The 13,695-nt window shown below is 36.0% G+C and overlaps 1 protein-coding gene across 1 annotated transcript in view; it reads right to left on the reverse strand.

Annotated features, from left to right (window-relative positions):
- LOC122788883 (hyaluronan-binding protein 2-like) overlaps nucleotides 1–13,695 on the reverse strand; it is a 611,288-nt gene that overhangs the window by 339,335 nt on the left and 258,258 nt on the right. The window contains exon 4 of the mRNA XM_044055827.1: nucleotides 660–767. Coding sequence (XP_043911762.1) covers nucleotides 660–767 — 108 coding nt within the window. The remainder of the gene's footprint in view (nucleotides 1–659; nucleotides 768–13,695) is intronic.

Genomic DNA, 13,695 nt, shown 5'->3' on the forward strand with positions numbered 1-13,695 from the left:
CAATAAGAACAGCTGTTCCAGTCTTTGACCGTGTTTAAATGACTCTGTGGATTCATTTTTATAAGAAACACAACCCTTCAACATATGAAGGTGATTTCTGACGACTTCTCACCTAAATTTATAGCTACATATCATTAATCATGTTTTGAAGTAATCACACCATATCTTTATTCTTAGAAAACATCTACAGTTATCACCCTTCTAAAGCAAGGGGACCCCTATTATGTTTTTCAATGCAGTCCTCAAGAGTTATTAAATGATGTATTACAAACATTTACGGTTCAATTAAGCAACAAAATGGAAAAAAACATCCTATTATGGGGCGACATTCATAAAGCCAATTTGCAGCTGAACAGAGCAATCTCCTCCATTAGACAAAGTTTCACAGCTGTAGTTGGATTCACAGACATGCTTAATTTTCATTTCTCTGGATCATTTTACAGTTCTCCTGCAAACCTTTTTAAATTACCAACCACACCGTTTTTTTTTTTTCAGTACAGGCCACCTGGTGGCATTTCATAGCCTAAAGTTCAGCTTAAACCAAGTTAGCTATTGTTTTTGTTTATTTTAATTTATTTTGTGTTTGTAATGATAAACTTCTTGTAATAGAAAAAAATCATTCTAGCTACTAACAGTCATACAGAATGGCATATACTTACCCACATGACAATCTTTTCCTGTGTATGGTGCAGAGCAATTGCACTGATAGCCATCATTTCTTTCTTCACATGTTTCATTATGTGCACAAGGATTTGGACTACAGACATCTGCAAAACATGACAAAATGTAAGAATACAGTTTAAACAACTGACAGATGCACATGTCTGCATAATAAGGTCTTCATGTCATAATGCAAGGTTAGCGTGGTTTGTGTCATTATGTCTAAGGAATACTGTTTAGATATTATGATGAGATAAACTAAACCCAAGTGTAATGCATCCGCCATATTTTTCTATCATTCAAATTCATTCCTTTTGCCCATTGAGTGCTAAAATAATCTACAACTCCTCCGCAAAGTTGAACTGGATTAAGCAGACAATTTGAGTATGAATGAATAAATGAATAAATGAACGAATTACAGAATGGCATTAGGCTCTTTGATCTAGTATCACCTACCCAGTGATTCATCATTCCAGCCAAAGACTTTCAAACACAGGTAAAACACCCACTGTCTTAATGACTAAGTAGAGGTGAACCTTAGTGTAATCTGTAAAAAAAGAGTATAGAATGAAAATTCAGAAAGCTTTTTTAAGTAGTTCAAATTTTCTTGTTTCATGATTTTTCTAGTAAAGAGTAATTGTCCTTTTTCAAATTCTTTCATGTTTGTTTGATGGGTACAAAATGCAGCAATACTTTAATTATGGGTTGGATCAGTGAGGGTTAAAATGGTACAACAACCTTGGAGGGGCTGCATATGTCCTTCCATATTAGATTGGCTCCATAAGCACTTTTCTGACTTTGACAGATGCATATTAGTGAAAGTTCAATCTGCTGTCAACTGTTGTCTTTATATCTGTAATGATTGTGTAAATATGTCATGGTTGGTCCATTCATTTTGTAATGATAACTTATGTGTTTTTGCCAAGTTTCACAATGCTACTACTCCACTGTGTCTGTAGTTTTTGCAATCAGTCTTGGAAAAATGTTGCATTTTTTAGTCAACATAGTTGTGGTCTCCAATTTGCAAGTATCAGCAAATTTGGCTAACCATGGCCCATTTTCCACTTTTCTATCCAATATCAATAGGCCAAGCTGAAGTGATCCTTACTCAGAGCCCTTTAGAATACATCTGGTGACCACTGTCAGACAGACAGGTATTTCTGCAATAGTACTGTGGCTCAGTGGTAAGACCTTTTGTGATCTGGACTTTGGCTCACTGCCTGTTTCCAGTTTGCATGATCAGTATTTGTCTACATGTGTTTTCTCAGGATACTTCAGTTTCCTTCCTAAAATATGCTGCGCTAACTGTCCTTGTGGGACATTTTAAGCCTAGCCAATTACCCCATGTGAGAATCAAACCCTGCACCTTGTGTTTGTACGGTAAATACCTTAAGCATTATGCCAACCTTATCTCTCTCTCCCTCTCTCTCTTTCTATATATATATTCACTTACCTTTGTCGACGTGCATAATGGTGACACCAAATGACTGACATTATGCACGTGATCACTCTATTATGCATGTACTGAGCATCAATGTCAATCTCAGCACATGCAAAAACTTTACAACAAAATGCAAAAAAAAATTGTTCTTCCCCCTACACCAGACCCCACACCCCTAGCCCACCCCTCTAACTACAAGATTGCACAATTCTCAGGAGAAAGTGCAAATTTATTATACTGAAGAAGGCTTATTAGCTGAAACCAGTCTGTAGCTTGAAATGTTAAATGATATGATACAATAAAGTACTATTGCTGTCGATTGAGTGCTGGCTGCTGTGTTTTTTGAAAGTGCAAATTTCCCAACCCCAAGAATTGTCCGATCTGCTACTTTTGCAAACAGATATCGACCTTCTGTTTTGTCAACCAAATTGTGTCCACTAAACAGATGATGACCAAAGCACTGTTTGATAAAACTATATGCACACATATCTATCTATCTATCTATCTATCTATCTATCTATCTATCTATCTATCTATCTATCTATCTATCTATCTGTCTATCTATCTGTCTATCTATTTGTATTCATCCTTGAACAGGTCATTACTGCAAAGTGCTGTGAATAAGTACAGTTACCCACTTAACAGGTATTAAAAAAATACATTTCCCTACCCTGACTTGTTGGGTCCCATTGCTTAAAAAGTGTCTAATAGCCTTTAAAGCTGCCTATTCCTCAAAGGGACACTTCTCTTTTGTGCACTATACATGTGGGACTGCAAAGTGTTTTGCAGTTTTCAAAGCTGTAAAGCACTTTGGACTCCCAACAATTTTTCTCAGTAAATGATAGTACATAGATCAGATAACATGATGATGACTGGGTCACTCCAGGCATAACTAAGTGTTATGTTCTCAAGATGGAAACCAGGATTAATCCCAAGAATGGAAAGAAACCTCTTGTGATGACTTTCTTCACCTCCATATCTCTAACACATAATGACTTTGTTAGGATCGTTAACCCAATCATAATCTTCTATGTGTAAAATAGTGTCAAAACCCTTGACAAGGCTAAGAAAAGTAACAAGCAGTAACAACACTCCTTCATCAAGTGATGGTGTTAACTCTTCAATGAGGGCCATAAAACTCAGAAAGCAAGACCTACCATTAACAAGGTCATATTGTTCCAGTGAAAGTAGGTCTCCTGTATCATTTTGAAAAAAAAAAACATTAAGAATATCTTCATTATGTTGCACATAATAATAGTCAAGTTCATGGATCAAAAAACACATCATAAGTCCACAAACTTAATGTCCAAATATAAAACTCAGCTACTGTGGAAATAATAGACAATCACGGTTGTATGGTGTGCAATTTTGTCTACTTTATTTAACATGAACGTTTTCAGACAAATTTTAAAAAACTGTTCCTTCCTTTTTATAACCCCCAAGATGTCACATGACATTACTTTACATAATTAATTCCACATATTTAAAACTTTTATGTTAAAATCTTCATATTTAAAATGATAATAATATTGCCTGGTCCTAAACTAAAAACTGTACCTAAATTCTTTTCACCCATATTAAAATGTAATTTATCTTAACAAACGTTTTAATTTTAACAAACTATGGAACACTGGTCATTTAGACCTTGGAAAACATAAGCATTCAGACATAGTTGCCACCACAATTCCTGTTTCTCCAATAGAAGACTGACATTTCCCCCTCTTTCATTCAATTTTACTTGGTCAATAACCCCGAACTTAAAAGTGTGCCCCTGATTTTCTTGTGCATGTTTTGTCAATTCATTATTATATTTCCCTTTCCTTATACTGTAGAGATGTTCATACACCCTTTCTTTAAATTTCTGCTATGTTTTCCCTACATATATAAAGCTTCACAGTCATTGCATTTCCCACAGTATACCACATTTTTTGAAATGCAATTGTATTTCCCTTTTGCTATGAACCGTTGATTTCCTATACTAAAGTTGTAACCCATATCGATAAACCTACAATAAGGGCATGCTTCACATTTATACATCTCTACCATTCTTGGTTTATGCTGTTTTCTTTTTCCAAAATGTTTTTTAGATTTAAGCCTTTTCTATAAGTTATTTTAGCTTGTAAACCCAAAATATTTCTTCATTCACCATTTTCTAAAAGGGATGACCAATTATTTTTTAATATCCTAGCTATGAGTCCTGCTTCATTACTATAGGTAGTTATAAAGCTTATCCCATATATATCACTTTTTTCTATGGGTCCTATAGTTTGACTAATCATCATACCAGTTTCTCTATTTTTTTTTAGTATAGGTAAAAAAATATACGTTCTCAATTTTACTTATCACCTCATCAATAAGTTCCATCAGCACCTTTTCTGGATATTCTCTCCTTAGAAACATATTTTTTCACAATTGACATTTAGTTTGAAAGTTTATATCTTGTGTAATCATTCTGGCAGCCCTTACCAATTGCCCCTTAACTACAGATTTATTTTGGTGCATTGGGTGAGCACTTGTAAAGTGCAAAATGGCATCTGAATAGGTTTTTTTTCTGTATATTTTTGATACGTAACAAGAATTTGCTAAATCCTAGAATAAATCCACATCTAAATAGGCTATTCTTTCCTCACTAAATGTATAAGTTAATCTAAGAAACTGTGGAATTATTCATTTCCTTTATCATTTTTTCTGCTTGTTGGACATCTCCTTTATTAAAAGAAAAATGTGGTCCAAAAAACAGGTGTAATATTTTATACTTACTTTTTTACGTTGATTATTAAACACAAATTTATTTTCCCGTTGGGCCATGAATACATTTGCAAAATTACCTCCACACAGGCATATTTTGCCTTCTGTGGAAGGTTGGGTGCCAGGCTGGCAACTTGACACCGTAAAACTCCACTGCCAATCATGAGCAGACAGGTGATCCACAGTGCCAACCCCTAACCGGGAAAAAAGCAGAAAGAAGAAGAACAGTGATTTCTTGCTAAATGTAGATTTCCCATTCCAGGACAAACCTGAAGGTAAGATGACTGTCAAGGGGGAAACACAAAAGATATCCAACACTCTTATACACAGTAATGTTTATATGCATACAGAGCAGTGATCTATAGACACATCCAGGTTTTAGTTTAGAGTATCAGTCCCTCAGTAAGTGTACTAAAAGGAGTAAGACAGTGAAGTAAGGGTTACTATCAAAGCTGAATGGAATAATTTGTGGTTGACTGTTTTTATTTATTTTTTAAAGAGATGAGAAATACCTCCCACAATGGACTCCACATAAGAGCTTTTTTACCACAGTGATTTCTATATAAAAGAAAGAAAAAAAAAACAAAGTAGTCAAGTATCCTAAGCAATATGCCTTTGGAAAAGGAAGAAAATTGCACTTTCAGAGGAACCTCATATGAGCACATCTAATGAATGAAACTGCCATTTAGTCAATAACTTGGGGTCAGGATTGAACCACAGACCCAGGAGATATGAAGCAGTTATTAATTAAAACAGCAAACTGTAGTATATCAGTGGTGTTGATATAGCTGTATGATGCAAGATTTCTAGTGTAATCCAGTACTGGTGTAGCATATATTTCATATACAAGCTGGTTGTGCAAATGTGCATTACTATTATTATAGAAACAAAAATGCCTTTTCAGTAGGCAATAATTTTCACTGGGTAGAGCTTGTCACATATGCATATTCTCTGCAAAATGTTTCCGTTAAGAAGCCTGCAAACTGAAAAATGAGTGAAGGGAAAAGAAAGTGAGATATGTTCTTATATAGTGGGTGGATGATGAAAAAAAAAATACAAAGACTGGAATGGAGCTGAAAATGATGCCTTTCTATTGCTGCTGCCTTTTTTAGAAATATGATCACCGCATTTGGATTATTTGAAGTATTTTTAGCATGACCTAAGGGATGGTGTTTCTCTTTTGCAAATAGTCATGCCAAAGCTCATTTGGTGGATCTTGCACATTTAAAGTAGTTTTGACAACTGTTTATAACTTGATCTCAAGGTTTGGTGATCCTAGATGTAGTTATAAAAAAAGTGAGAGAGAGAGAGAGAGAGAGAGAGTACAGCTCCCTGCAAAGGGGGCTGGTGAAGGGTTGTTGTCTCATTAAGAATTTTTCTTTTTTTTCAAAAACATTTTTATTTTGTTTTCATTATAAACATATGCAAATGTACATATAACAAATACAATAAAACAATAACAAAACTATGTACAATATTTACATTCATCTATGATAAACAATCCTTTTATCCATGAGAAGTTATTAGTATTTGTTCAAAAGGTTTTCCAATTGTTGCCATGCTATTTTTATGAGTACTGTTATGAGTTCTATAACAAATGGTTTGCAGTTCTTTTTTACAAACAACTTTTGCTAAATTAATAAACTCTTTAAACATCAAATCTTGTTTACTTTTCCAGTTCAAAGTAATATCTTTTCTGGAAATTGCAAGAATTAACCAGAGTAACCGAATCTGAGACTATTAGGTACAGAAACATTGAATAGGATTACTGAGTTAGAAACATGACAGTTGTCAGACCATAAAGCATTTACAAAATATCTGAAGTCTTTCCAGTATTGAACAACAGTTCTACATTCAATGAACATGTGAACTCAGTTATTAAGAATGTTTCTAGTCACAGCAACACTGGTTTAAATGAGAAGATGCGCATTAAAATGGACCATATTAATTTCTCACCCTTCAGCTTAAGAACAGGCAAGTCATATTATGGGATGTGATAGAAAGACTGTCTATCTTACCCCCCCCTCCACACACACACACACACACACACACACACACACACACACACACACACACACGTGCCAACCATCATCCCATCATTTCCCCTGTGTAGACATGGACTGCAGGCATATCACTGGGCCACAGACTGGAACATTTGTTTTATTGCAGGTCAAATCATGATGGAAGTAATTATCCTGGCAGACTCTCTCAATCACATTTCTTTTCTTCTCCTAGAAGTGAGGATAGTAAGGATCTATATGATGGTTGGTCATGGTCTTCCTAGAGAAAGGCAGCCCATATCAGCCTGACTTTTAGAGTGGTGGTCAGCCCAGACCAGCCTGACCACTATTCTGGAGAATGCAATCCTCCCCTAAATCTGCTCCCCTAAGGAAGATTTCAGTTTCTTAAAGGCATTTTTTGCTTGATTGCTATCATTTGTATGCTGTTACCCAGAACCATCTTCAAAAACCGTGTACATTATGGTCACTTGTCATCAGTTAATACCTTAATCAAATGTTATTGCTTGCACTTTGATTTCAGAAGTCTGCATTTTCTGGCTTCTCTTTTCTTCTGGACTTGGTATTTTAACCTTGTCTTTGGCTTTTCTAGTAATCTGGTCTTCATGGAACATTTAATACGTCATTTGTGCTGATTTAGATTTGTTATTTTTGCTACCCATTCTCGTAGCTGGTATAATAAATGCATACTCACCATATCAGATTGATCTGTAAGAAGGATTTCCGCAGTAGGTCTTTCTGCGTTTGAACAGTATCCCAATCTAGGATCAGTGAATGGATTTTCCTGTAAATCCAGCCAGCATGCAATTTTATTTTCTTGTTTATTTATGTCCTTAAAATTAGATAGTGGTGGATAAACTAGGGAATACAAGGGGTCTGTGTGAACCCTAGCCCAGAGCATCATATCACAAGTTGCACTGGAAGAAAATATAGATGCCACAAAAATTGCAGCAAAAGACTTTTCAGAATTGCACTGATCTCTAAATATCAGAATGTGATGTCACGATCATGGTAGAGATTTAATAACCTAGTGCTTCCTAGTCTGTGCTTGGCCCAACATCTGCCTCTCCAGTACTGAATTGACGGTCAATTCCATCATCTGAGAGCTTGTATGGGGGGGGCACTGACATGTTCTTAGATTATGACTATAATTTTGTTATATTGGAGCTTTTCTCACTGGACTTTTACTGCTGCCACAGCCCAGCTAGATTATCATGGTCAACAAAAGCAATAAATAAATAAATACATAAATACATAAATAATGCTATCCTTTACAAGTAAATTGCATGTTTTTTTTATTATTAAAAACAAGGCAAAATAGTCTCACAGCCTCAAAACTTGCCCACATTATGACTAAAAGTGATCCGTGGTTCAGTCTTCTTCCCAGCTAAGAAATCAGTAAATAAGTAAATAAAAATAAAGTTGTCCATGCTGTGTTTATTGCTGTTAGAATAATAACTATAGTGACGAAGGTACTTCTTTTCTATGTGGCCATTTCCAGATGACCATTAAGCCACATCACTGAAAGACCCATTCATTCCACTGCTTCTCACAACATCAGATACAAGCAGAGGTGATGAAAGCAACAAATGCTAAGAAATATAGCTATCATACTGTTGCGATAACTATAATATCATACTGTTGCGATAACTACGAGATTTTACAGTGCAGTTTGCGGTCCTCTTTTTGCCTGTAAGGTATGATGAAATGAATTGCTATTCCAATACGGGTGGGGGGCTGGGGGCTATATGATTCTGTATACTTATTATACATGGCTGTAAAGAGGAAAGCTTATTGGCTGGGCTTATGGCCTACATATCCCTCTGCATATGAATATTTTCCCTAAGGGTACTCCTGTAGTAGGACTGAGCCAATCCCTCTCCCAGGATGGGAAAGATTTTGTCATCAGCTTACCCCCCCTCCCATGGGCAGCTCCTCCAGTACCAGGACACTGACTGAACTTACACCAGCTGGGGTGCAGTCACGGCTATGCCACTCTTTACACAGGATCCATGTTCAGTTGCTTTTCTCAGGCCACTGGACTGTGCAGATGTGTCTTAATTATTGCATTTAAGCCTGGAAAAATTAAATATGTACTTACTTTTCTTAATATCAGATTTATAGAAGGCAATAATCTATCCTCATATCATTTAGAAGAGCAAAAGAAAAAATACACAACTCACACCTTTTTTCCTAATTCAATAGTGTGTGAAGCACTCAAGTAACTTTTCTATTAACCAGAGTAAATCATAGTCAAAATTGTGATACAGATCTGGCAGAAGATAAAATGAAGCTGAAACAAGATGCCCCAATTTTTAGATACAGCATTTGTTACTAAATATGACCTGACAGTAGTACAAGTTAAAGTGGAAGATGAAAAAAATGACCCAGACTAACTTAAGTGAATCAGTGTTATATACTTGACATCAGTTTGCTGCCCTTTCTTACTGAAAGGTCATTCTCCTGACAAGATTGATCTATTCTGAAAGCTTCTATTTTCTATTTACAGTGTTCTGCTCACTATCTAGAAATACAACAAAGTACAAGGTAAAAGCTGAATAAATTAAAACTAAACTGATAAAAATGTCTTACAAAACTGGAGCATAAAAAACAAAAATTAAGTATGTCTACTTTATTATATGATATGAAGGGTAATGTTACTTATTTTCTGATGAACTTTTTTAATGTACTGATTCATCCTTAGTTCCTTAGTATGCAGTGATCAGAAAAGAGAAACCAAAAGGACCTTGACTCTTTTGCCAAAGTAAGGAAAACACCTGCACTGTCTTTGATAAAGATTTAATATTAAGGAAATAATATGTCCCTTGTTAAAACTTAGCCATCTAACATGGTAAGGTATTAAATATTATGGAGAAAATGGTGTCACTTCATAAAACGAGGGGAAAAAATGGGAATTAAAGACTTGCAGATTATTGATAGTAACGAATCAGTTCAGATTCTTAAATAATCAGTATGTCAGAGATAATCCTAAATCTCAGTGTGGAACTTGAAATATAATTCTTTACATCAGGACCATGCATCATTGTCTGAAGAATATAAACATTCAGTGCACATCCATCTCTGGAAGACAAGACTTTAGACACCTGTCTCCCATTCCGAGGAAAAAAAATGCAAAAATATTGACATGCAGGACAAAGACTGCCCTTTGGGTCCAAGAAAGTCCTGTAAGCACACTTATTGTTGGAATTCTTGAAATGTGTGGCAATGAATCATTTTGTAAGTGTTAATGTTGTGAGCTACTAACAAACTTCTTCCTGTAATCACGGGCTTCATTACTTTCATTTTTCAGTTTCTAGCAGCATGCAGAGTGGTTCGTCGTAACAAACACAGAGCAGTGCTCCCCGTTCTTTTCAGGGGTTCATAGATCCATTGTTACTAATCTAGCAACCCAGGGGTCCTTTCTGAAACTAGCCAAGTTTTCCCAAAAGAATAATGATGCCCTGTATCCTAACAGGACATTCAGGGCCAGGCATTTATAAGCTACATGGGTGCCAGGCCCAGTGTAAATTTCCTATTCGCCATCCATTGGTCTAGGTTGCACTTAAACTGGGTAATACATGAAGTCAGCGTCACATGGATGGGAAGCCTGTTCCATAGGAGGGGCAGTCTCTGAGACACATTTCACTCTCTCCAGCATGTTATGTTTAAGGCACAGACAAAATTCAGCTTGTTAGACCTTGTATATCTGGTAATGTTTGACTTACGAATATGGACGAGATTAATAAGTGTGGGGTTTGCAAATGTTTTATAAGCCAGACATACATCACTCGTCAGCAATCTATAGGAGTCTGAGTAGAGGGGAAGGGCTTTAGGGCACTCTGCATAAGGCAGGTTTGTTTCGCCTTGTATTCTCTTAGTAAGGAACCTCTAAAGTCACTGTAGTTGTTACATATGCCTGGTCAGATACATACTGAAGGGAGCACTGTACTCTGTGACTGGTCTAATAAGGGTGGAGTACAGTAGAATAATGACCTGTCTGGACCTAGATGCCATACCATTACCTATAAGTTGTGCAACATAAAAGGATTTCCTCACCACTCTGGCCACATGATGGTTGAAGGTAGGGCTAGTGTTTACATGTGTATCCAGATTCCCACCAACTGTATCAACTCCTAGGGGTGTATTATCAACATGGCAATTAGCCAGGATGGTTGACTTCCCAAAAGGTACAAGTATTCATTTTTTAGCATTGAGGTTATGACTAGGATTTTGGCACTATTAGTTAGTCAGGGATAGACCTTCTTTAAGAATGCTAGTGTCTGCATGGGAGTTGATGATTGCATCCAGATTGCAATTATCTGCAAACGTAATCAGCCATAAACCTTCAGCATTTGTTTCTATTTCAGAGAAACAGATGCCAAAAAGGAGCTGGCCCAGTTTTTGAAATTGTTTGCCCCGTGGAGAAGACTATCGATTGCCACTGGTGCCTCTCTGCTATCTCGGATACCAAAAGTCACTCCTGCTCCTCTTAGACAAAAAACATCCTTTTGTTTAAGAGGAGAACAAGGCATTCCAGTGCAAAATCATACTTGTGGCAATAGGGATTGTTTTTCTTTTTATATGTCATATCCATTTCTGATCCCTGATACAATACTTTGGTATCACCATGAGAGCAGTCATCGTTGTTTATGACCCCTGACCCCCTCAAGAATAGAACTTGTAATACACCACTGTGTTTTCTATTTCCCTACATCGGCTTCTCAAGTTGCCTGTGTTACAATCAGGGATCCCTCTTTCTGATGCCAAAGAAAAGGCATAACAGTGTACTCTGTTTACTCCTGAAAAAGATGAACTTGAGCCTACTGGGTACTCTTGGTTGGAATGGCGAAAAACAAATCATTCTTTTGTGTATTATAGAAAGCCAGCTGATTATCAGACACATATCATATGAGAAAGAAAATGTGTAAATATGTAAAACTGTGAAGTAAACAAATAATTAAGCATAAATAAATGGGATAAATGCCATGAGCATTACTCACACAGCACTCCACATCTACATTTGACAACTATAAAAGTATTTTATGATGCCTGCACTACCCAGCACTATAACAGATAGAAAATATAACACAGAACCAGCTTGGGTCAAAAGCAGCAACTTTTCAAGAAATCTAAGGCCACTTTCAAGTACGTTCTTTTTCTCATTTATTGCTCCACCCCACTATTTATTTTGAAATATATATTCATATTTTCTTAGTTGGAGAAAGGTCTCTGTTTCTTTTGTGCTCATAATCAGATGAAAATGCATTTTTTTTATCTTGTTTATGTACATATTGGTAATAGACTTCAGCTTCAGCCTATTGAAATTTTAGTAAAATGCCCTCATCACAGATCATATTGATATTGTGCAAAAAAATTCCATTTACTCTGACACGGTAATGTAATGTTATTTGTACTATTCACAAGGTAACTGCATACCGAACTGGATTCTAAATTGAAAAACTTATACAATATCTCCACCTGCTGGTTACCAGAAGTACTTGCTTCAGTTTGGAACACAGCTCATTGAAATAATTTCTGCCTGCAGGTTATCACTAAAAGGAATCAAAGCTAACATCTTCTCGCTAACTCCATTTAACTAGCTTTACGTATATTTCAAATGTAGTGAAGTTTTCTTTTTTTTCTGTAATACACATATAAATCAGAAAAGCAAGAAAACAGCACTTAATCGTTGTCACATAGGCATGAATTATTTAATATCTTCATGTTGTAAAATGTTTTGAATGAGCAGCATAATATTGTAATAAATGTTCTTTAATAATGGTCCTAGGTTGTTCCTGAAAAGAGGCACCAGTGTGCAAATGGCTAACATGGTTAACCAAAAATGATATATATATATATATATATATATATATATATATATATATATATATATATATAGTTCCCATTCAGAAGCCTGAAACATCATAAGCCTGAAAATCAAAATCCTGAAACCAAAAGCCTGAAAATTCAGAATCCTGAAAACTCAAAATCCTGAAAGCCCAAAATCCTGAAAGACCAAAATCCTGAAACTCAAAATCCTGAAAACACAAAATAGACATACTGATGTCATTGTGGCTTTGCTATTGTTAGCCCTGTGGTGTTAGGTCATGCGTTGGGGTCAGGTAAGTGTGCGGTTGGTTTTATGTTAGGGTTAGGCGGTTTAAGTGAGTTAGGGTTAGGCGCAGGTTAGGCATGTATGCAATGGTGACAAATATTGGGGTTAGGCGGTTTAAGTGAGTTAGGGTTAGGGCGCGGGTCAGGTGAGTGTGCGATAGTGACGGACCTTAGGGTTAGGGTTAGGGTCAGGGTCAGTTGGTAGATATTAGTGTCTTTATAGTGACATATTAGCATTATTTGTGTTTTCAGGATTTTGAGTTTCAGGATTTTGGTCTTTCAGGATTTTGGGCTTTCAGGATTTTGAGTTTTCAGGATTCTGAATTTTCTGGCTTTTGGTTTCAGGATTTTGATTTTTAGGCTTATGATGTTTCAGGCTTCTGATATATATATATATATATATATATATATATATATATATATATATATATATTTATATGTGTGTGTGTGTGGTTGTGTGTGTTTGTGTGTGTGTGTGTGTGTGTGTGTGTGTGTGTGTGTGTGTGTGTGTGTGTGTGTGTGTGTGTATGAATGTGTGTATGAGTGTCTCATTAAATGTTGAATGTTCACAGGACCAAATGTTCAAAGAGTGATCATTTTAGAAAGAATCTAAACTAATAAAAAATATGGAAAAGTCAGGGGCGGCTCATGCTATTGGGCTGCAATCCCTCACATTTATAATCTCTTTAACTTCAGATGTATTCCCCACATCTT

Source organism: Protopterus annectens, chromosome 14.part0 (assembly GCF_019279795.1).
Source record: "Protopterus annectens isolate FY-2018-M chromosome 14.part0, PAN1.0, whole genome shotgun sequence".
Lineage (NCBI taxonomy): Eukaryota > Metazoa > Chordata > Ceratodontiformes > Protopteridae > Protopterus > Protopterus annectens.